Genomic DNA, 26,228 nt, shown 5'->3' with positions numbered 1-26,228 from the left:
CAAAATACTTTTCTGTAATTTAATGAACATTTAAGACTCTTAACTCATTCTTAAATAATTAAATGAAAAAATCTTTGTCTCTTTATCTCTTTATGAGTTTAAAAAACTTATATATTGTTTGAAGGTTTGCATGGCGAAATCAAATGTTGATATAAAGTTTGCGGTACACCACGTGTATTAGTTCTGAAAACTTGTTTAAAACAGGAAAATATTTTTATGATACAGGTGACAAGAATATTTGTATTGGTTACCTGAGGCACCATGAAGCAAGGTGGTTTCGCATTGTGAGGTGCCTCCGTGCAAAATATTGAATTAAAAAAATTGTGAGATTTAGAATGCTATATCTGATTGAATAATGTTATTATACCTAAATTATTTACCTTTGTTTATAACTTATATGATTAATGTTGGAATTGAATATTTTTACAAGTGATTTCATTTCACCATGGGAATCCAAAAGTAAGTTGGAGGTTAAAGAAGAAGACAAGAAAGTAGTGAAAAAGAAGAAAAGAAAACCTAAGAAACCTAGGGAAGACAATGAGAACTTGGCATTGGACATTAGGCCTGACCACGAACAAGCAAAGAGTGTGCTAGTGAGTGCTTTGTTCTGTTCATGAAGTTTTCTTTTATATTTTACCAGTTTATATGATATTAATATATCTTGGGGTAGGTTGAACTTAAAGTCTGTTTGACTTTAATATCTCACTCTCCCCCCACATCACTAATTTTTTTCATTGTATTTATATACAAGTTTATAATAATGTTATGGTATATTACATGTTTTTATGTCGATTTAAATAGAAATTGAATTTAAATTTAAAATTGAATACAGTTTTAGTTTTATATGCCTCCTAAATTTAAGGATCATGTTGGAATTACTGCAGTAACTACATTTGGATGGACAACTGGATGAGTGTTTTAATTTTGTTTATGAGTCAGTCACTCTAATAAACAGTGTGTATAATCACACAACATTTTAAATTACACAGGTTGAAACACACCTGACCCAAAACATGATGAATAAATGGCACAAAATAGTTACAGTAGCACGCGCTATGTCTAACGATGATTGAATTGTATGATCACCCAAAAATGGCTTGCCGAATAATAATAATGAAGTACCTACATGATGGTTTTTTTTGTCACATTTGTGTGTTTAGGTAACTGGTGATATAGGCATGGAAGAAGAGACAATGGCAGGAGAGAAACTAACAAGACATCTAAACAAAGTATCCATGATGGTGAGGGCAGTGAAAAGGGTTCGCAGGTTACAGGTACGTTGTTTCTAAACTTTTAAACAAAAGTAGTTTTCAATTTATGTTACCGTTGATATCATCAAATATAATTTTATTTTCAATTTTAGTAAAACTAAACAGCACATTAATTATTCAATCACATTGAAAGGATGTGTTATAATGTTTGTTGATGGGGATATTTGTCAGATAAACAAAAGGTAATGCTTCTTGTGAGTCAGAGGTTGATAATACAGTACGAACTAAACATGACAAAGCAACACATTATTATCCAGGTCCAGAACTTGTAAGTGAGACTGGGAACTGATACTAAACTTGAATAGCCCAAAAGAAAGTGGATAGCCTAAATTCTTTACTAGACATTGCCTGTTATGGATACTGTTACGCCACCTTCTCTTGTTCTAAATATATCTACTGTAGTTATCCCCTAGTTGACGCAATAACTATTGACTTTAATCAGTATAATAAGCATTTGGCAATCTGTTGCATATTTGAGGACGATACTTAAGTACATGGGGCGTTGCTGATCCATCATTCACTCAATCAACCAATCCATTTATTTAACAAAATTAAATCAATTGGTCAATCATCAATTGGTCAATCATCAAGAACAAATTTAACTTCAAATCTTCACTTTGGGATTTAACTTTGCAAATATTAAGTGAAAAAGTGACAATAATTATTTGCACCTTTTGTATGTAAATTTGACTTCAAAATTGTTTTTAATGATTACGTTTTTATTAAATTGTATACAAGTTTCCTCAAAATTATTTTTATTTCCTGAAATTATATTTTGAAATGTACAGAGGAGATACAGACAGAGTGTACTTGCGGGATTTCGAATTGGAGCAAAGTCATTTTACATCAGTCAAACAAAAGCCTAAGCCTTTAATGTTAAAATAAAATGAGCAAGTCGCACTGCACATACTCACAACATATTTGAGCAAACAGTGTCATCGTATCTTACTGTACTTTCAACTTCACTCTGCACATGCTCAAAATTCAGATCAGGTTCTTGCAATTTCAGGCCTACTCTTTACAAAACATCCTACACTGAGTACAAGCCTCACTCTGCACATGCTCAGAAGAGTGCAATTATCATGCCATCTCTTTTGAACTTTCTGCCTATTGTACCTCACTCTGCACATGCTCAGAAGAGTGCAATTATCATGCCATCCCTTTTTTACTTTCTGCCTATTGTACCTCACTCTGCACATGCTCAGAAGAGTGCAATTATCATGCCATCCCTTTTTGTACTTTCTGCCTACTGTACCTCACTTTGCACATGCTCAGATAAACACATGGATTGTAGCAATTAATCGTGCATTCATTACCCTCCCGTACCGACTGCCAACCTCACTCTGTGATCAACGTAAGTGAGTTGATTTCTACTGATTAATTTCAAGTGTTACCATATGTTTGTGGTCAGACATAGGAAATTAGTAATACAAACATGCAAACTGTACAATACCATAAACAACTGACTTGGTGAGAGCCCAATTCCCCTGTGGCTCCTCAAGTCACTTCTCATTTGCCATTTTCATTTTATTTCGTTTAGAGCTATGATTGGTCACGTACGCAGAATGCTTAGTTGCGCATTTTATGAAGCGGTGATACAGAAGATACTGTATACACATAGAAAATATGTTTACAAATTGAGTATTTGTACTTGAAAACTGTTTTGTATTCTCTGATTTTTAAATGATACTTAATATCTCTTTCTATTTCAATAGAAAAAAAAAACTTCAAATACAATACTTTTTCAATCAGTTTCCTTTTATACACGCAGAAAGAATATCGACATAAATCATGATGGATGGTACTGTAGAGTGTGGTCTGTTTGCATATTAGCAATAATTAATAATCAGTCTGAAGTTGCATTAATACAGTTTTGTACTGCATTTTTTGCTACGCTATTTTAGCTCTAAGCTAGTTTTATTGGCTACAGTTTTCCTGCAGTGCATGTACGGTAGTTATTTGTATGTATTCCAATTCTTACTCCTCTTTTTACACTCATTGTAACTATTTTCACTGTAACCAAATACTTGGTACAGAGGTGACATAGTACATAAGATTAAAGTAAAAACACTTAAGTGTTCTTGCTTATCTTTCTGTACCCGTCATTATACATTTAATCATTGTAATGTTATTTGTAAGCATATCAGTAAATTAGAGTTGTTGGTTTATTCCTCATGTCATGTGGGTGGAAGCGATGCTAAATGAGAGCATCTTGTGGTTTAAGTTCGTTGAGAGGTAACAACTCTTTCTGCTCTCATTCAAAAGTAGTTAAATGCTTACTGCTGTAATGAAATAATTAGATTCACAAGTTCTTATCATCATTATCTTTATTAGCAGAAACCAATTTGCAGAAAAACTGCTGATCTACATGGGGTATACAAAAAATGTTTAGATATAATAAAAAAGTAAAACAATGTTTATTTAGTTTACACCACACATATTGGTATTTTATACTGTATAGTAATTATGGAGGAAGCTTTATTAAATATATTTTTAACAATGAATTGATTATCGCAAAAGTGTATGAATATCGGCGACTATATCCTAATTATGACTGAGGGCTGGAATGAACAGTAATTGTTGACGGAAAGAATGTGTGGATTTGATACTAATATTTGAGTTTTATTTTAAGTTTGTGTATCAGTAAATAGATGGGATAAAACCTATATTTTTCTTACTTTATCTGCTTTTAATTATTTTTCTCAGGGTCACATGAATGCTGTATGTTGTCTTAAGTTTGACAGACGACGTATAATTACAGGATCATCCGATCACTCTCTTCGTGTGTGGGATATTCGAAGCGGACGCAGTATTCATAAAATATACGGTCATAAGGTGAGGAATCTTGCCCACACAAGCGCCTGAATCAATTAGCAATGCATTTAAAATGTCCAAATAAATTATTTCATATCTTAGATAAATTTATGAGTATTATGGTATTTGTGTATTAAAAAAGGAAAGCACTGTAAAAAAAGGCAATGGTATTTGAAAAACATATAGCCAAATTTATACAGTAAAGAGACTCAGGACAAGTTTTCATGTGACTCACCTCACGTCTTCCCTAGAGTCCAATCTCACCTCTCACTCAAAATAACGCCTCATTTCATGTTGAATATGTTTTTAATTTATAGAATAATTATGTTTAAATATTATAATGCGACAAATAATTGAAGTAGCTAGACAATAACAGTCTACATTCATGGTAATGACTGGACTGTATTTACATAAACATTGACTTCATTAAAAAACCTACCATCAAAAATTTTTTTTTTTTAATTCCTTTAAAATCATGGCTTAATATTCTACAAAAAAGTAACCACTTGTGACAAAAAATATGAAAAAGTGACATTCCTCTTCCCAGAGGTCCTAACCAATAAACCTCCCATCCCACATCGCTTCCCAATTTGTATTATGTAATAACCAGATTGTGTCGTTTTAAATTGTAAAATTAGTCAACATGACTCATCACCTATAATATTCCCAAAATAATTTTATTAAAATTCTGGTCAATGCTTTGATGACTGGATTCCCTATCCTATTACGATCATGGATGAATTATTATTTATCGACAACAGGGGTTTAAATTTAAGTTGATTTATAATCATATTGGTTTCTACAAGTCTTAATTCGCATTAAGTTTACATGTCTATTTCCTTCAATAGCAAATGTTTACATTAAAATTAAATTAATAAATAGGTTCTAATAAAAAGCTAAAAATTACCCATATATGAACTATATAGGTTATATATAGTAGGTCATGTAGGCAAAAGTGCTTGATGCAAAGCAGAGCAGAATATAAATAGTCAAAGATGCTAGTTACAACTGAACATTTTAATGCACTACAGGCTGTTTCATGAGGAGTACCTCAATCTTCAGGTGTTTTATATATTTAAAATTTCATACCCATCCAACTCACCAATTATAGGATGTATAAACTCTTTTATAAATAAAAGCGTGCTTTTAAGTCTTTAGATGCATAGGGAGTGGAGTTTAAAGAGTCGTGAGTTACAACCCTGGCCCCTAGGATTGGAAGGCAAAACCACCAAGCTGCAGCGTCACTCCATATAATGTAAATATTATAAATATTTAAATGATTTAAGTTTTTTTAAATTTTGATTCAACAATTGTAATTTTCTAAAATTAATTTTCAAAAAACAATTTTCATAGAACACAGATTACATTGAGGATCATGCCAAAACATGTAAGAAAATCCATAGAAAATAAGAAAAACAATCCACTTATCATACCAAGACAAACTCTGCGAAAAATCAATTTCATTACTATCAGAAATGAATATGACACTTGACCTCGAAAAAACTAAATGACCGGAACGTCTGGGAACTGATAGTGATGACAAAAACAGTCTGAATAATATTTTCAACATCTGATTGATAAATTGTTGATTGTTTTCTGTCTGTCTCTTATCTAGAATTATAATTATGTCAATTTGTTTTTAATGATTTGCTTTGTATGGTTTTAATTAATCAATATTCGTCAACATAAAAATAAAGTGAACAACAGAGGGCATGCTACCTAATTTACGGCCCATATTAAAGAAAACTTCTGGTTTGAACAGGGATTTCACTCTTCCCTGATTTGAAGAAGCATTGGTAGCATGGTCTGTTAAAAATTCAGGAAAATATGTTGAAAATTAGGGACATTATAGAAACAAACAAACGTATTAATATACACAGTCATTTACGTACCCCTTAGTCTGAGAGGCGTACATAAATAAAAAAGTTTGTAAATGAGAAGTGTGTAAATGAGAAGTGTGTAAATGAGAAGTTTGTAAATGAGAAGTGTGTAAATGAGAAGTGTGTAAATGAGAAGTGTGTAAATGAGAAGTGTGTAAATGAGAAGTGTGTAAATGAGAAGTGTGTAAATGAGAAGTTTGTAAATGAGAAGTGTGTAAATGAGAAGTGTGTAAATGAGAAGTGTGTAAATGAGAAGTGTGTAAATGAGAAGTGTGTAAATGAGAAGTGTGTAAATGAGAAGTGTGTAAATGAGAAGTGTGTAAATGAGAAGTGTGTAAATGAGAAGTGTGTAAATGAAAAGTTTGTAAATGAGAAGTGTGTACTGTACTCAATAAATTACTGTATTTGTTTTAGTTAATATTGAATAACGCCTCATTTCATGTTGAATATGTTTTTAATTTATAGAATAATTATGTTTAAATATTATAATGCGACAATAACAATAACAAGGCCATATACATGGCTGCAGTCGCATGCTCAAGTTATTGTTTACCGACCAACCGACTGACCGACCAACCGACCCACATAGTGAGCTGTAGAGTTGCGTTTGCACGCGACTAAAACACTATAGACTTATAATTGAGGATTAGTACTTTGAATGAGTTGTTGTTTTGTGTATGAATAATACTAGCACAAAACAATAAATGTATTGATTAAATTAGTTTTTTTATTAAAGGGTGGCGTGAGATGCCTTGCGTTCAATGACCAATGGATACTTAGCGGGTCATGGGACACCACGGTTATTATTTGGGACGTCATCAAGTTTACCCAAATAGCCATTCTTGTTGGGCACACTGATGTCGTTTCTGCTCTTCAACTTATTGGGTTGAAATATTTGTAAGTATATGCTTAAATATTGTTACAATCGAACTTCAGTTTTTGGAGTAGACCCGATATTGTTTATTGTCATTTATTGGTTGAAATATTTATTAGTAATATTTAGTAAAGTTTACATAAAGTTTTTTTTAATCTCTAGAGGGCACCATACAAATGGGCTTTTCCAAGTGAAAATTGTAGATTAATAATTTATTTTTCTTGAAACTTACTTCCTGAAAAACTAAGTTTTAAAGAAATTGTTAGGTAAAAATCTCCTAAATTCTTTTCTACTATTTGAAATGGATTTTAGAAAACCAAATAATATATATAATATTCTAGAAAGCCAGTTACAGTACTTTGGGCTATCCCAACTGTGGTCCCGTGTTTTTTTTCTTTGTAGCTACTATGTTTTCACAGTACCTCCAACATCGAACACATAAAAAAATTGTAGTCCTTGATTGAATTTAAACGAAAGATAGAAAGTTTGTGTTCTTCTGAATGTTTTTTAAGATATCGGAACTCAAGTCCTATTAAATGTCATTATTGAGATGTTTTGCAATTAAGAAAATCATTTATTTATCATGTTACACATAAAAAGTTAAAGGGTAACATGATAAGTTCAAATATGTAATTGTTTGTTAACTTGTTAATGTTGAAATGTAATTGATTTTGATGTTGTATAATAAATGATGACATCTAAAAAGAAGAAAACATATTTAAACCATCATTTTCAATTAATAAAATAGTAATGTACCAACTGTTATTGAATGAGGACAACAACTATATTTAGAAGAACGTACATTACACAGTATTAAATAAATGAACAAATATCATTAATTTAATTTGATGTCAATGATAGCCTTGATCTATTTTTAATTTAATAAAATTAAAATATTTATATTTTCAAGGTTTAAGAAACATAAATGAAAAAATATTTAAAGAAAATGTCAATCACAGTTTTGTTAAACGACACAATGCATTCATTGCTAAACATAAGGATAGACTGCTAAAAACATAGTTTTGTAATAAAAACCTTTTACTATCAAATGGACATTTTTTTATAGGGTTAGGGGTTTGTGATTTTTATTGGTATTCTGACTCTTCAAATCCCTTAAAATATAGGGTTTAAATATCTATTGCTAACTTCCAACTAAATACACAAAATAGTGATTTCTAATACAACTTGGTTAGCATATAATATTAATAGCAACTTTTTGTCACTCTACTTCCCTTAATTCTGGGAACCTAAGTGTAAAGTTAAACTTCTTCAGGCTTCCTTCCTCACATACTATGTTTTTTAATTACTATCGAACTATTATTATTATATGTTTTTTTATATGTGTTGAGAATTTATTGAATGAACAAATCTAAACAAAAAAGCGATTTCTTTTCTTATAACAAGCTAAAATACAGTATATGATTATTTTTTGTCCTTAAAATTGGTACTTGTTTGGTGATGACCATTACTCTTATGATGATCATAAGATTTTCTAGATAAAATCAATTACAATTGATTTGTCAATTTCTAATCTAATTTCCAAGCATTTAACTCTTTCTCAGATCCATTTAAGTATCCATTAACAAATAATAAAAAACTTGTCTTAAAATGACAAAAACCAGAACTTAAATATAACTAATCTACTGATTTAAACAGCATTTCAACTGATATGATGGACAGGCTATTTTGATAACATCAACATAAGCCTATACATATCAATTATTAAGCCAAGCTAAGCAGCATTTGTAATTATTTGATAGACGGGTTGATGGTATGAGAAGTCGGTAGCAGCATTTATTCTTCCGTTGTTAAGCAATTTAAACAGAAGCTTCTCAGAATCACATCAACTCTGTCAGAATCCTGCCGACTCGGCCTCGCACCCATAAATAATTCTGTCTCAAAGGGGTTTTTTTCATACTTGGTTTCAACTATTAATAATGTCTCAAGGATTTTTTTTTTCATAAATTGTTTTGTAGTGATAATGATCTATTAATCTTGTTCATGTCTTCTTTGTACGTTCCGTCATTAACTTTTATTTAAATATCCTGTCATGTGCTACTGTATATTGCTTTCTCAGTATGCATCCAAGGAAGTGGGTTTGTCACATATTTTCTAGAAGATCTTAATTTTATCATGTCATTACTTTAAGGCGATAAATATTATAATATCCTACAAAAGAAATTGGGTAGTAGAAAAATATCTATTAATTACGTCTTCTTTTTCTTCTTCATCATGAGCCATGTCCTTTAAGATGGTTGTTGGTTATGGCTTCTAAGTTCTATTCTTCAGCAACTCTGGAAACGACTCCAACATTCAGTTGGCGTTTCTTTATGAGTGAGTGGTCAAGCGGAACCATAATTACGAGGCTCGCTCACTCCATAGTTCTGGTGGTAGAACGAGTCTTGTCAGATAAGGACTATAAACTGTAGGTCCAGCTCATGTGTACTTTAAAGAACCTAGTACATCTTTGGGGACGAGTAGGGGGTCACCCCGGAGTACTAGTAGTACGCACATTGTCAGTGGGAGACCAGTCTTTGACTGAAGAGTTCACCTACTAGTATATATAAATAAAAACAATAGCAAACAATATAATTGTTTGGCCATTACTTTAAATGATAGAATAAAATTAATTAATTGATTGAATTCAAAATTCACAACGCATACTTTTTGCCTTTTCACTAGAATATTTGTTAGAAAGTGAAAAACAACAATTCTGTTGTAAGTGTAAAAGTGATTTTTACATAATAATAAGAAACAAGATTTACTTATTTTTTGACATTGAATACAAATGAATGTTCTCAACAAGAGGAAGTGGTTTCTCTTTCCTTTTTACATTTAATTAATGTTTTATTTTAGTTAACCACAGAGAGTCTAATACACTATCATTATGTTGGCAGGTGTGATTGAATAATCATTGTCATCTTTTTATTTTCCAATCTTTATTTTTTTGTTGGCTTGTGTGAGGTATTTTCTTGAAATCAAATCGGTAGGCCTATTGGGTTTCACCAACTGGCGTTCTTCTTACCAACTGACCATCCATTCATAGAAAATACTAATGTAGAAGTATATTTATAGAATAGTACTTTGAATTTTAGAATTTGTATTTTTATTCTGCAAATTCTAAAATAAAATACCCTTTTTTAATGAAGAATTTAGCTTCCAATATGTCAACGAAATAAAATCATTATTTTTGAAATATATTTGAAATCATAATATTTGACATGCATCATTTAATTTCTTCATTTAAATGTTTATTTCAATTTCCTATTTGTTCATAGAATTAGATGAACACGCGATATTGAATTATATCCGCCAAAATTGAATCGTGAAAGTTGAAAAACTTAAAGGAAATCCTGTTGTCAGTGTGGTTTTTTGCTTTAGGACTCAAAAATAAGATTTGAAGAACAAATATTGAAAAACATCTTTGAAATGGAGGCCTCACTTGAGAAATATATGCTAAACTTTTTCAGTATTGTATATATTATCATCTTTTGCTGTAGTTATACTATTGGTTTGATTAGGAAGGGCCCCAGTAATGTGATAAGTGGCTGTGTGTGACAGTGGCTGTGTGCTGTGATGTACTAGTACACCGGGGTAACCTCCTACTCTTCACAAAAGATTTACTAGGTTCTTTAAAGTGCACATGAGCTAGATGTGTACACAGGACCTACGATTTATAGTCCTTATCCAAGAAGACTCGTTCTACCACCAGAACATTGGATCGAGTGAGCCTAGAACTCTTGCTGATGTTACTGTATGTCTACGCAATTACGGTTCCACAGTTGTCTTAACCACCACTAGGCCACTCACTCGCTCGAGTAACTAAAATAATTTCCTAATGATCCAATAGAACTGGTGAGTCTTACATCAACAAAGAAGTACATACTTAAATCGTTTGGTAATGGACAGTCCAGTTTTCCAAATCCAATTTTAATAGCATTAATAAATTGGTAACTTTCAATTAAAATTTTTTTTTATAACGTTTAATTCAAGTTTACTTATTTTAATGCATATTTACATCTCTACAAAATGTATATGATGTTTACAAATATTTAAACTAAAGTTAAAAAACTTTTTTTTTAAACATACCCCATTTTTGGAGTGTTGTTGGGTAATACAAATAGTAAATATAATTTATATCTTATATTAATGTAGGTTACTTAAGTTCAAATCACTGTACAGTACTCAGTTTTATTTATCTTTCCGGAACCACTTAAAATTAGTAAATCATTGTGAATGCACTTTAAACAGGAATGCCATATCAAAGTGTTTTCTATTTTATTGGACATTTATGATCCAATATTTACTAAAGTTGAGTGTGGTTATCACGGAGGTAGCAAATGATTGACATATATGATTATTTTTCCCAATTAGTAGTCTTGCGTCATATTGAATGAAGTTCTTCGTTTAGTATCTTGGTTCACATTGAACTTAATTTCTTCTAAATTAGTAATTTAGTTCACATTGAACTTAATTTCTTCTAAATTAGTAAATTAGGTTACATTGAACTCAAGTTTGTTCAAGTTCCTCTAGCTTTATAAATTTTGTTGAAGGTTTGATTTGAAAAAATGTACTGATATTACAAGTTAATTAATAGTCTGGGGTAAGTAAGTACCATTCCGGTTTCCTTACAAAGCCTCCGTGTGTGATGAAAAAAAACAAAAATGGCCACCGACTGATTAATACAAGAGCTTAGTGTGTATGTCTTTATGAAATAATAGTAATATTTTATTGCTGAATAAAAAAATGTTTCTTAATATGATTTTATTCTTGTAAATAACATTTTGTTGATAGCTATGAGTTATGTTCATGTTTATAAAATGATTAGCTTAACTTTATTTAAACATCTCTCCTTAGAGAGTTGTGAAGTAGGTAAAAAAGTGCAGAAACCATTCAATCACTTGCCCTCCTTTGGGGAGTATTATATGGGTGAAAAGTACCAAAATTTATCTTTCTTCACCCCTCCCAAAGAGACTATTAACCCCTGTAAAAGCCTAATATAAATGATTACTAACAAATGGTTAATAGTATTTATACAATGTATTCCTTCATACAGAGTTTTTGTGAGTTTTACATCTGTTGCATTTTGACGTATAAATCCAAAGAACTTACCGCTATTTACGCAGATGTCATACTTAATGTGGTTGCCAAAACTTGAGAATGTGTGATATAGTTTTTCGTGACACATGTTTTTGTACTAATTTATGTTGGTTTTTCCAGTAGCTCCTTCCAATCCAGGATTTTCTCGGTCATTCGCTTCAATTAGTACTGTACTGTCTTTTAAAATGAGTAAAATGTTATTTAAAGAAATATTATTAATATCTAATACTTGCTGGGCCTGATTGATCAAAATAAATTGAATCATATTATTTTCCCGATTGATTTATTTCTTAAAATCACCAACATTTTGAAAGTTGGTAACGAAAAGAGTGCCGCCTACCTTATGTAGTTTAGTACTACCTACAATAAGCCTACTTGTACTTACAATCTATGTAAATGCCAATTTCACCTGTCTTGTGTGAAAGAAAACAATTTGCATTAGTGAAACCCGCTTTAACCAATTTTTGTTCTAATTTGTTAAAGGGTAACTGGGTCATACGACTCAACAATTAGACTTTGGTGTTTGGAAGATTTTAAGTTTTTACGAACGTTGACGACTCATGCTAAATCAGTCACATGTCTTGCTATTGATGGTGAAAATGTCATCTCTGGTTCAACAGATGGGTAAGTATTTAACTAGGTCATGTTACTGCAGTAAAATCATAGTTTAATGCAGTAATTACCTGAATAGAAAATATTTTTCAATTCTTTGATAAACTAATAGTTGGGAATATCCTAAAAATTAACAATTCTGAAATTTAGTCTGATATTTTAAAAAAATGAACTTTTTTAAAGGACCATCCATCTTTTACTCTTATCTTGAAACCATAATGATGCAAATAATTTTATATAAACTAAAATGTAAAATATATTTTTTACTTGAAATCACATTTTCATATTAGATACTCTGAAAAAAAGTAGGCCTAAAATATATTAATGAAATTAATCCAACATATTTTTTTATCTTTTGATATACACGCCCTTTGGCAATAGTGGTTCTTGACAGATTTTGTCTCACCAATGTGCTCCATTTTGTATGTTTCAGTGAAAGAAAATAAAATAATTTGATGTTTTACAATTAAAATTGACACTTTTACCTGCAATGTACTTTTTAATCATAATTTATCATGGGAATGTTTCATACACTTAAACTTAACTTTATAAGATTAAACTTAGTTTTCTTGTTGAAGTCAGTATACATGAGTGTTTTTACCAATAAGTGGTACGTCTGGAGCCAGAGTGTCTTCTCCGTAATGTACTCGAAAGGAAACATTAATTTGAGCAAGTTGGAAACCCATCAATTTATTCTATATGCTGGCCGGTAAAAACAGATCTTGGTGTCTTTATGATTGCTCAAGTTCAGTGGCAAATTGATCCATCAAAAATCTGTAAACATGTTTTTGAGTGAGATTATACATCTCAGTCTTGCCTTGGCAACACGTACGCCCGTATTCTTAAACCGGACTTTAGTGGTAGTTCGAGCTAAAACTAAAAAAATGACGTCATTTTAATTCATAAACCGAACTTCAACTAAATCACCTACTAAATCAGGCCAACCTCAACTAAATCGAGACGGATTTTGATCGATTTTTTTAGTCCTGGAGGGGGCAGGCTAAATGGTCGACTAAATGGTTTTTAAACGATGTTTATAAAAAACGTAACAGTCATTGAGTTGTTATATTGGCCAGATATTGAAGAATGAAATATCTATATTTATATTAGCTTAATTAAATATACATTGGCATAAGTTATAATAATGAAAATCATCTTTATTTACAACCGTATACAAACTACATTATTTTCTTCGCGCAAGTCCGACTTGAACTACGTCACACCATAGCGACAATGGGAGATGCGGCAATTCACCACGCGATGGAATGTTTAGGGGGCCTAGCGTTTTCTTGTCACGCTAGGAAGTGCGTGGTTCGTCGCAATCATACTTTGTTGGAGGCCTAGAAAATATGAAAGTTACTGTACCACCATGGTTCCTAAATATATTTTGAAGATTTTTTTTGTTGTTAATCAAAACTACTTCACTGTTAAATTAATACTGATCTTGTTGTAATAATAGTCCTGATGCGTAAAAAGTTTTGTAAGAAAATGAAAAGTGATATCAATGCGCAAAATTTCGTCTACTCCTCAAATACTCTCTTGTCATTGGCCAATGTTTAGCCTTTGTTACCCAGACGTGTGCAACTCGACTAAAAGCTCGACTTCATTAAGTCGAACTGCAAACTTCGAATACTTCGTTTTTTAATCGAATTTGAAGTAATAGCTCGAACTACGACTTTTTCAAGTCGAACTTTGAACTACGACTAAAGTCCGGTTTAAGAATACGGGCGTGAGATTATACATCTCAGTCTTGCCTTGGCAACACTACACATTCCTGGTACAAAGCCATCATTGAACCCACCCTTTTTGGATTTCAAGGAAACCCAAGCTACTGTGCCACTGTGTAAACAATATTTTGGTTTTTTTTGCAATAGTTTACAATTTATTTCTGAAAAAAATGTAGGAGTATTAATAATTCAATACAGATAACTTGATCTCAAAATATCATAATACTTATGACCTTTTGACCCAGACAGTGCTGCTGTAAAGGCGTTGATGGAGAAATGCTAAATTATTCTATGATTGTATCAAAACTTTTTTCAGTTGTATCATAAATCAAAAACAGTACGTCTTCCTTTATTGCAATTGAACTGTGAAATTTAATATTAATTGCCTGAATTATACACACAATGATCTCTTTTAAGATGTTCAAGATATTTACAACTGGTCATATATCAACGGTAGTTAAGTTAAAGTAATCCTCTTAAATATTACTTTTAAAAATTCCCAATGTTCCATATATCGTATGATTTGTCATGTCATGTATCCCTGTTTCCCAGTTATTTTAGCGTCTTAGTACTACTATAATAGGATGAGGGGGGACCGGGAAAGAAAGAATAAAGGTGGGGAAAGCGACCTAATTATGTGTAAATGATATGCCTCTTTCCACAAATGATAATCTTTCAGATTTATATGCAAATATAATATGTAATATATTTAGAACAAAAGCTAATAAACGACCCACAAGAGTCGGAACATCTAGCAAAAGAATTCAAGAAGACTTCTAAAAACTCAAATATCCTAAAATGAAAAATAAGTTTCCTTGTGCATGTAGCAAGATTCTTGTTAGCCATTCCCCTTTAAGTCATAAAATGTAAACAGCATAGAAGGTGTAATGCATTAGGAAAGTAGAAAGAAATTGCCAAATCAATGTTATTGTCTTAGCTCATAAAACTGTCGGCTTACATTAAGATAAATACTCAAAGGAAAATATTGGAATGCCATGTTTTATGAATTTAGCTGTAAACTGTTCTACTAAATAGAACATTTATAAATACAAAGACTACTATGTTTATTCATTGCCAAAGATCAGAATTATCTGTAACCTCAGGAAACGGCAAAAGAATAACGTTTTTTTTTCCTCTTTTATCTGAAAATTATGAATTTTGCACCATTGTATTTGCATTTTATTTGAATATTGTCATTTGGAAGGGGATAATTAAACCAAACACCACACATCTGGCCTGTGGGAAATTTAAAGGCCAGGTGCGGGCAAAAAATTTCTATTGATCATAGATGCTAATAATTATCGATCTATAGTTTCCCCTATGTTTCATATTTTTGGGGATTTTATTTGTGTTACACGAGCTTGTTGAAAATAAGCACTTTCTTATCAGTAGGGGGATAGTTCAAATGTTATCAGATGACTAAATATAGGTAATATAACTTGAATTTTACATTTCTGGTATTTTTATTCAACTTCAGATTTTTATTTTCATGCTATAGAAAAAATTATCCACCGTGTATCCACCATCTTTTTTCACCTTCTAGAGAGTCACCAGACATGTTATTACATTAGGTTAAACTACCTAACTACTGAAAAAAGTCTTCCTGGTTTTTATGGCAGAATTTTGCCAAATTTTGTATTTGACCATATTAAAAGAAATTCATATTTTTTCGTCTTGATTTAACTGTTTCAAATATTTAATTTATGTACAATTAACCAGATATTATATTTAAAATTCATGCCTGTACCTGAGCTTTAAAGAACCCAGTGCATCTATTGATAGAAAGGGTTACTCTGTTACAAAGCGCTGCTTACTGGTGGCAGCACAGGGATCCTTGGAGTAGTCCATGTGGCTTAAAATAAGGTTCTGCATAGTAAACGAGGATAAAATAAATAATATATAACATTCTTTAACCAAAAGATGGTTGATATAGACTGTTAACATCAAGATGTTCTCAGTTCTTCTTTCAATATTCTTCTCAGAATACAATGCAAGCTTTCATTCGGCCTGTTTCTGCTGCATAAAAATAACCGATTAAAATTGGTGTGAATACATTTTCTTGGGAGCAGAAACAGGACAAATTTGTAGTAACCGGTTAAAAAGCAGTGCAAAATAACCGGTTAAAAACACCCATTCAATTCGGTGTTAGAACGCCATTTAACCGGTTATCGCTGAGCAATTGTTAGCTGCAACAAATTGTGTCTCTGTCTTGTGTTCTACTCCATTTCAACTATGTACCATTCCATGATGGTTAGTCTGTTCTTGTCCAAAGGTTCACCTGTCAGCCATCTGTTTCAAAGAAATAATTCATTCTTCTTATGATGTGAGCCCTCTATTGAAATTGCTCTCACTGTCAACATATGTATTAGCAATTTGCCGCAACCCAATTCTTGTGTGTTTTTCAACAGGTCTTTTATTCACCCATTTGTTACTTAAGTTCACAATCTTGGAAATGAAGATTATAGTTTATATTCATCTCATCTTACTTAAATGTAAAGGTCTTAAAAAACTATTACAATATTATGAAGTAAAAAGTGATAAATAAAACATGATGAGAAAACCAGAACAATATCAATATGTTTATAACATTAAATTAAAAGTTCCATAATGTGGACTTAGTAGTAAATCAACTCCGACTATTAAATACAAAAAAGATTGATATAGTGTTGCAAGAAAAGTTTACCTCGGTTCATTTGAAGTAAGATATAAATCTTTTTTATATCCAAGCTTGGTGATTCTCTAATTCCAATTTCCAAGTGGAATTTATTCAGAAAAGTATACAGTATAGTACATGCTTACCAATTTCTAAGTGGTATTTTAATCAGAAAATTATACAATATCATCATCATCATCATCAGTCGGCTGCGGAGCAGGCAACTACAAGCTTTCTCCAGCCACAACGTATAGTACATGCTTACTCTTGGGGCTAGTCCAACATTTTTTTTGTGGAAAAGGTCTTATTTCAGAGTAAGCATTAGTAGGGCCTTCATAGCTTTAGAGAGTAGATATGGTTGTAGGATTGATTAAGAGATGGGTTCAACTGAAGGTGATTTATCGCTGGAAATGAGTTGATTTGCCTTTTAGAAATGGTCAATTAACTCAATTTAAAAATAGGAATTTGAATGTACTAACTGTAAACCTACAGTTGAATTTGTTTTTTTTTAATGTGTGCACAGTTTATCTAATCTGGTGATGACGTGCGTTCACATACAGTGTGTTGATGTCTATTCTTTAACACCAGCCACATTTGTTATAGTTTATCCAGCCTCCGGGCTGTTTCTGAGCTTAATATGAACTTTATTACTTTATTCTAAATTTTTCTCATCAAGACTACTCCAAAAGCCTGACAACTTCATTTAGAAATATATTTTCCATCTTTCATTTAGTATATGCAGGGTAATAGTCAGCATGAGACTTTCACTTTTCCCTACCCACCTTAATTCCCCAGCAGAGATTGTCATATTTTTATATTATCTTGCTTCGTCTGTTTTGGTATATATATATTGAATGAAATTTTCTTATTACATCGCTGACATTACCTTGAGAGTGTGTGTTTGACAAAACACGAAACGTTTTACACAAAGTTCACTTTTTCTTCATGTATTAAGACAATTTTATTCAAAATGTATACATATATGTTTAATATTCAAAACATTTTTTTATATGATCAGGTGTTGAATATTCTTAATTTTTGAAAAAAAGTTTTTTTGTACGTACTGTAGGCTTACAAAAACATAAATAAGTCTCCTCAAACTGATCAATAAAGATTGACCTTTCAGCTTTTTATTTTTTTTTTTATATAAGTGTCATGCTACCTGCCATATAAAGAAAGTAGATTGGCTAGGGTTCAACTGATGGCAGTTGAATAGAATTTGGCAGTAAGAACTAATCAATTAATCTAAACTCGAAATTTAATTTAGCCAAAGGAAACCAATAACATACCCAATACCATAAATTAACTATCAGTTCAGGAAGCTATCAATTAATGACTTAAGTCAAACTTAAATGCATAGACCATAGTTTTATATAATTAGTGAAGGTTGGCACAAAAGCAATAAGCATCCTCTATAGGCTGTGTTATACCACAATCCTGCAAAACTGGCCTGTTTAGCCCATCTGTGGCCATTGAGAAATCTTGGATGATGCACAAATGCGACAAATCTTCAATGTACATTACATGCTTATCTCTGTTCTTAATTTTCTCACCACAGGTAGGATTTTAAACATGGTTCCCATTAGGATGCAATGCAACGATGTAAGCATAACGTAAGTGAGTTGACCAATCGATGGATCGTCCAAACTGTTGCTTGTGATTGGTCAAGTAATCACTTTTTGCACTTGTGTTGTGTCGTAGTGGGAACCAAGCTTTAGAATATATGTGCATAATCAGTGCTTTCATTTACATGTACTGTAAAATATTGATAAAAACATTCTTTCTAGAAATCGATCAGTAGTAAAATTTGACCTTCTTTGAAATAGAAGAAGACCTTTCAATTCCTAGGGCGTACGCATCATTGGCCATTGTCGGTAACGGATTCTAAAATATAACGGCAAAGGACCGACAATTTTAAAATGAAGTGCAACTACATTTAGGGGGTGCTGTGCTGGCTAGGACCCAGAGAAAAAAGGGAGTCTGTCAAATGAATGTGCACATACCTACTTCCTAGGGGGCAGGTCATTGCAAATCGAATGTTCCCCATCAACAGACTAATAGCCTTTTTTGGGTAAAAGTAGGCTCTTTGTAAAAACAGGTAAACAGCGTTTATTAAAACGGCCTTGACATAGGCGATGTTTGGGAATTCCCATCTTTGATAGTACCTGAATGAAAGAGTAATCTGCAAAATGTCCGTTAAGACTTTTCCTGTGTAATTTGCCAGTTAATTGTGGTCTATAATGAAATTAGAATATTTTTGTTAAAAGTGCAACAACCTGAATACATTTGCCTTCTTACCTTTAACTTCTACACTGGTGTAATTAAGTAAAAATGTTCTAAACAAGTAAGACAGAACGGTTGGTTGTTTGAGATGTTTATATTTTTTGTAAATTGTAATTTTATCTAATTTATGTTTTTAATATGAATTTTTATATTTGCCGAGGAAAATGTTTCCATGTACATGTATATATTTATATAAATCCAAAGGCAAATTACTGAAAAAAATGACAATGCTGTGGGTATCAGTGGCTGGATCTCAATGGAGATACAAAAAAAAAAGCGAAAAGCTAAATCAAAACGATAAAGTAAACAGCCAGAAAAGTTAGCAGAGCTCATATATATATATGTAAACACAGTAGGCAAAGAACATTAATATTCTAAACCGCCCAGTGATATACTGAAATTTAATTAATTAATATGAAACGATAAAGATGAGGAAATCTGTGAGAAAGAGAAAAAAAAGATTTGATTTGATTAAAAATCTAAATAGTAATATGGAAAATAAATACAAAAATCAAAACAAATTGAAACAAAAATGTCCTATGTTGATTGGTGTAGTATAATTTATAAGTTAATTCATTCATTTAAAGATTTATTAAATCTAATAATATAAAATTACATCAACTTTGTTTGAGAATGAACATAGAAATAACTTGGTATTATGTGTTACAACTTGTTATGTTGTGATCTGTGTGAAATGGGTATAAGATTAAACCGTATAAAAATAAAATGCAGACTGCTAGTGTAGATTAGCTTTGCTGATTATATTATTGGCATACAGTATGCCCCAATGTAGAACAAACCTGAAATATTAAAACCGCTTATTACGTCAATAAGATCAAACTAATCCATGTAATTAAACAAAGGCGGTTCTGTATAATTTGTGTGACCTCAAAAATAGCACATAGCGAAAGTTTGTCAGTTTAAAAAAAAACCATTGCATTTTGTAAACTCACCTTGGGTCAATCTTGAAAACACCTTGATTTAAACTACAAAAGAAATTTGCTTTTCCTAATTGCCTCCCACCGATTAAACTTATCTCAAAATTTCTCTTTAATATCAACTCTCTTAGCTCGTGTACGCTAATAGGTTTATACAAAACAGAAAGGTATGTTTGTCAATTTCAGCAAGCCCCTGGATTCAAATTTCTTAGCCTTTTAATTTAAAAACAAAGAATTTTCTTTCATAATCGCCTCATATTTGCTTCCTAAACCACATAAAAAAGTGTTTGTATTTGATTAAAATTTACTTAACTTGCCAAGAACAGTTACATATATATGTGAAAGTTGCTTTGTATCTTTACGTGTACTGTAGCTTCTGTGTAGGTAGTACTGTAGCTTTTGTAGGTAGTCTAGTACTGTACAGCTTCTGTGTAGGTAGTACTGTAGCTTTTGTAGGTAGTCTAGTACTGTACAGCTTCTGTGTAGGTAGTACTGTAGCTTTTGTAGGTAGTCTAGTACTGTAGCTTCTGTGTAGGTAGTACTGTAGCTTTTGTAGGTAGTCTAGTACTGTACAGCTTCTGTGTAGGTAGTACTGTAGCTTTTGTAGGTAGTCTAGTACTGTACAGCTTCTGTGTAGGTAGTACTGTACCTTTTGTAGGTAGTCTAGTACTGTACAGCTTCTGTGTAGGTAGTACTGTAGCTTTTGTAGGTAGTCTAGTACTGTACAGCTTCTGTGTAGGTAGTACTGTACCTTTTGTAGGTAGTCTAGTACTGTACAGCTTCTGTGTAGGTAGTACTGTAGCATTTGTAGGTAGTCCAGTACTGTACAGCTTCTGTGTAGGTAGTACTGTAGCTTTTGTAGGTAGTCTAGTACTGTACAGCTTCTGTGTAGGTAGTACTGTACCTTTTGTAGGTAGTCTAGTACTGTACAGCTTCTGTGTAGGTAGTACTGTAGCTTTTGTAGGTATTCTAGTACTGTACAGCTTCTGTGTAGGTAGTACTGTAGCTTTTGTAGGTATTCTAGTACTGTACAGCTTCTGTGTAGGTAGTACTGTAGCTTTTGTAGGTAGTCTAGTACTGTACAGCTTCTGTGTAGGTAGTACTGTAGCTTTTGTAGGTAGTCTAGTACTGTACAGCTTCTGTGTAGGTAGACTGTAGCTTTTGTAGGTAGTCTAGTAGTACTAGTACTGTAGCTTCTGTGTAGGTAGTACTGTAGCTTTTGTAGGTAGTCTAGTACTGTAGCTTCTGTGTAGGTAGTACTGTAGCTTTTGTAGGTAGTCTAGTACTGTAGCTTCTGTGTAGGTAGTACTGTAGCTTTTGTAGGTAGTCTAGTACTGTACAGCTTCTGTGTAGGTAGTACTGTAGCTTTTGTAGGTAGTCTAGTACTGTACAGCTTCTGTGTAGGTAGTACTGTAGCTTTTGTAGGTAGTCTAGTACTGTACAGCTTCTGTGTAGGTAGTACTGTAGCTTTTGTAGGTAGTCTAGTACTGTACAGCTTCTGTGTAGGTAGTACTGTAGCTTTTGTAGGTAGTCTAGTACTGTACAGCTTCTGTGTAGGTAGTACTGTAGCTTTTGTAGGTAGTCTAGTACTGTACAGCTTCTGTGTAGGTAGTACTGTAGCTTTTGTAGGTAGTCTAGTACTGTACAGCTTCTGTGTAGGTAGTACTGTAGCTTTTGTAGGTAGTCTAGTACTGTACAGCTTCTGTGTAGGTAGTACTGTAGCTTTTGTAGGTAGTCTAGTACTGTACAGCTTCTGTGTAGGTAGTACTGTACCTTTTGTAGGTAGTCTAGTACTGTACAGCTTCTGTGTAGGTAGTACTGTACCTTTTGTAGGTAGTCTAGTACTGTACAGCTTCTGTGTAGGTAGTACTGTAGCTTTTGTAGGTAGTCTAGTACTGTACAGCTTCTGTGTAGGTAGTACTGTAGCTTTTGTAGGTAGTCTAGTACTGTACAGCTTCTGTGTAGGTAGTACTGTAGCATTTGTAGGTAGTCCAGTACTGTACAGCTTCTGTGTAGGTAGTACTGTAGCATTTGTAGGTAGTCCAGTACTGTACAGCTTCTGTAGGTATACAGCATTTTAGGCTTTTGATTTAATGAGCAAGTTCACATTTTATGGAGAATGGTGGCCCTCATTTTCGATACCACTTATTTAACTGAAAAACTTATCAGGACAATGTGACTATTTCTGTTTACTTGTTACTTACTATTGTTACTATTTAATTGCATAATGGCCATCTACTTTTAGTACATTTCTTGTAAAAATACTCTAAAAATATCTGCATAAAGAGAGGTTTGTTTATAGTATTGTACATACTCAAACAAGACTGAGGGACTGTTTTTTCTGATGGTGCTACTCATTGCTGTCAGGGCCTAATCCTCATTTCCCTATGTAATAATACTTTGATGATTTTAATGAAAATAAAATTACATAAAATTGGCTAGCTTCAACATTTAGCTTCTATTATAAAACTAATTTCTTTTGATACACAACAATTAAAAATGGAGTACAGTATTAATCTGCAGAAAAACTACAAATATTTTGAGTGCAAAAAATAAAATAAAACCTATTCTTAGAAAATACAAATGTATAAATGTGTGAATACAAAAATTGAGTACAGATTGGACTCCCATGAGGTCATGTAATTACTAATTCAATTGAACCCTATCTTTCCATAACTATACTACAATGTTAACATCCTAAGTGTCTAATTCACGTGATTGGATGCAAGCCTGTTGGCTGTTGAAATATATTAAATGCTCTGGCATTTCAAGTTAACTAATTTAATATTATTATGCTCTCGTTTCGTCCCTTAGGTTGATCAAGATAACTCGGATATCTGACGGAATAGTTCTAAATACGTTTGCTGATCAGACCGACCCAGTTGCCACGTTAGCGGTATGTATTGTGTTGTTTCGTTGTCGATGATTTTGAGAACTAGTTCAGAGGGTTATCCCAGAGTCGCCAAACCTCTAGACTGTATCTGGCCACTGAGATTATTACATGCCAACTTATTATTATTATTATTATATACGAGTCCTTGTGTAAGATAAACAGAGCAGCAGTGAACCTCTAAAATCAAATCTTTGAGTTCTTTTTAATATTATTTCATAAAGCATTCATTACAAAACCTTTTTTTTCTGAATCAAATACAAATTAATCAGTCCCATTATTTATCAACAAAGCACAGAAGCTTTATAATTAATGTATAATACATTTTTATAACTCTTTTATATCACTTGCTTGTTATAATAACAATATTATTATTATAGTTCTGGGGCCTGTTTACAGAATTTTGAAATTGTGTTTTTTAATTTCAAATTTTATTTATAGGCTGCATTTCAACAGTTTTTTTTTGTTTTTTTTGTTTTTTAATAGAGAGGTTAACATGTTTTAGGGCAAATTACAGTTAACCCTTTTCAATGGCTGTACCCTTTTTAATGCATGTACCCCTTTCAATGCCTGTACCCCTTTTAATGTAATGATAACATTATACTAAAGCCAAAATCTAAACCTGTTATGTATTCGTAATTGTTAAAAGCTTTGGCAGGTACAGATCAGTTTATGGTCATACTCTCTTAGTTGCTAATGAGTAGTTTCCTTTTAAAAGGATATCAATTAATAATACTTGGCCAATCAAAATGCATTTACAATTTACTTAACATATTATGTTTGCTGCCCTCTATTTTGGAAGTTTTGTCTAACTTATTGTTACAGCTTAAACTTCAGGTGAATCGGTTTTTTTAGTAAAATACTTGTTTTCTAATAAGGGAGAATTATTTTGTTTCTACTTTCTGCCATAAATGTCAAGAGAAATGTGTATAATGAAAGAGGTAATAGAGAAATTCAAATCTCTTAAAACCTTCAACATTGTAAAGTCGACCAATCGTAATAAATGAAGTTGTTTAAAGAATTTTAGCTGTAGTTGCTGTAAAAAAACAAGCAAAATGTGTTAAAATCCGCGAGTTGGAAGCTAATCATATGTATCTTGTATTTGATTGTTCGATTTAGACCATGTTTGAAATTTGTACCTTTTTTAAGGAGGCTGTGGCAGGTATATTTATGCCACCATCATCATATCTTTCCTGCCTTTAAAATCCACCATGACTATTTGACCTTTTAAGATTATCAAACTGATAAAGTCTATTTCCTTTGACTTATGGTTACCATAGCAACATTCTTCAGAGACAGATGTCAATGGCTTTTATTTGTCCAAAAGTTCATTTGAACTCCTATGATTATTTTTTGAAACTTTTTTTAAGTTATTGATTCGTATTGGTAACACACCTTTCCATGAACTCCTACAATTTGATTAAACTTTTAAAATGTTATTTGTTCATAATGGTGACACAAATTTCCTCTATCCATATGTGACAAGTTTTTTTAGGGTTTTTAATTGGTCAGTCAGTTGGTGCAGTAGGTGTGATGTCATTTCAAGTTTCTAGTTCAAGTCTTATGTAAGAACCGTGTGTGGTAGGAGGATAAGCATTGTTTATAGACCTTTTCATCATGTACAGTAAATAATTTGCAACATAATGTTTCAGGTGGTCAAAATTCCAATGTTGTTAAATGTTTACGTCAAAGTAAAATTAAACATCTCACTTTCCCAGTCATGTAAAGTAAACTAATAAATTGTTACATTGTGCGTTTGGCTGCATTATCCTATTGTTTGTCCCAATTCACTTAAGTACCATCAGTTGGTGTTTATTGGTCTCTGTGATGAGAAACTATCTAGTATCATTCTGTTCTTAATGGTGATACGTAGCTAATATTGGTTCAATATCCACTAGTCTATAACAATTTATTTCATTATGCATTGTTTCTTGTTAGATTTGATACTGTAATACAAACCAGATAAACATTTACATCAAACATCAAATTTTCAAAAGATATTAATTTGTGGTTGAAATCTGCTGATTGTACATTGTACATTAAACTGCTTCTTTCACCCTTTACATCCACCTTTCATCTATTTAATTATAGCTCACCCACTCCCCCTTCCCTTCTCTTGCCTGCTCCTTAATAAAATGTTTCATTTAGATTAGATTGTAATGTTTACTTTCACTTTAATTGCAAATCTTAACCCCCTATTTCACCCCTTCATTTTGACCCTGAGTAAGAGAACTTAGGAAATATTATTTTCATAGCTTTAATTGATCAAGGCCAAAAATTAAAAATATAATTAATGACTTGATCCTAAAACTAATTAATTTTTGCTTAGTCTTCAATGTCACAACCAAACCCTTTTACTTAATTCTAAAAACTTTTTTTTTAAATAAAAAAAAGATATTTTAAGCCACACTGGAGTGTTTTGTTTGGGAATAGTTGACAATATTGGTAATTATATGTACCAATTTAATAAAGGGGGATTCAGAATTGTTGAATGCTAACATACAGTATTAATAATCTGTCAAAAAGTGTTCACAATTTCATTTTAACTGTCAAAAGAGGAGGAAAGAGGAGTTATTAATGATTCAATATGCTGTTGTAAATAGCTTTTCTAGAAAGTAACAAATTAATTGTACAATACTTTTTTCCCGATCTTTGTCAATTTAAATATATCGTTTTCTATTCATATGAATTTGAATTTATGAAGGAGGTTTCCTTTTAAGAACATTGTTACAAAAATTCTCTTTTAAGTTTCAGTTTAGAAGTATGTGTTTGTCCATAATACGCTACAAGCAGGATATAACCTTCAATAAAAGGAATAACTTGTTAATTCAATTAATTAATAATTCAGTGATATATCAACAAGTTGAATATTCATCTACTTTATTCTTGTTTAAAGTTATTGCAACTTATTGTCTCTTTCAACATTTTATAAAAATTTTAACTTTTTTTTTATTTCAAGGAAATTACAGAAAATTAACAACTGCCAAGATTAGAAACGTTTGTTTAGGGACAACAGTAGCTTAGTCATCGTACTGTGTTTTATACTTTTTTTCTGCCATATTTAAACAGTTACTGCTTTCAAAGAGTCATAAGTGTCAGTAGACAGGGTTTGTGGGTAGAATGAATGACCCCACCTCTTTGGTACTTCTAAAATGATATACTCTACCAATCTGGTAAATATGAATT

The 26,228-nt window shown here is 31.9% G+C and overlaps 1 protein-coding gene across 1 annotated transcript in view; it reads left to right on the top strand.

Annotated features, from left to right (window-relative positions):
- Positions 1-26,228, top strand: part of LOC140060000 (uncharacterized) — a 52,034-nt gene that overhangs the window by 3,377 nt on the left and 22,429 nt on the right. The window contains exons 9-14 of the mRNA XM_072106019.1: positions 431-593; positions 1,161-1,274; positions 3,978-4,106; positions 6,702-6,862; positions 12,423-12,563; positions 22,967-23,048. Of these exons, the coding sequence (XP_071962120.1) occupies positions 431-593; positions 1,161-1,274; positions 3,978-4,106; positions 6,702-6,862; positions 12,423-12,563; positions 22,967-23,048 (790 nt within the window). The remainder of the gene's footprint in view (positions 1-430; positions 594-1,160; positions 1,275-3,977; positions 4,107-6,701; positions 6,863-12,422; positions 12,564-22,966; positions 23,049-26,228) is intronic.

Source organism: Antedon mediterranea, chromosome 10 (genome assembly GCF_964355755.1).
Source record: "Antedon mediterranea chromosome 10, ecAntMedi1.1, whole genome shotgun sequence".
In the NCBI taxonomy this organism is placed as follows: Eukaryota; Metazoa; Echinodermata; class Crinoidea; order Comatulida; family Antedonidae; genus Antedon; species Antedon mediterranea.
The sequence above is the reverse complement of the archived record's forward strand: the minus strand, read 5'-3'. Positions and strand labels throughout refer to the sequence as shown.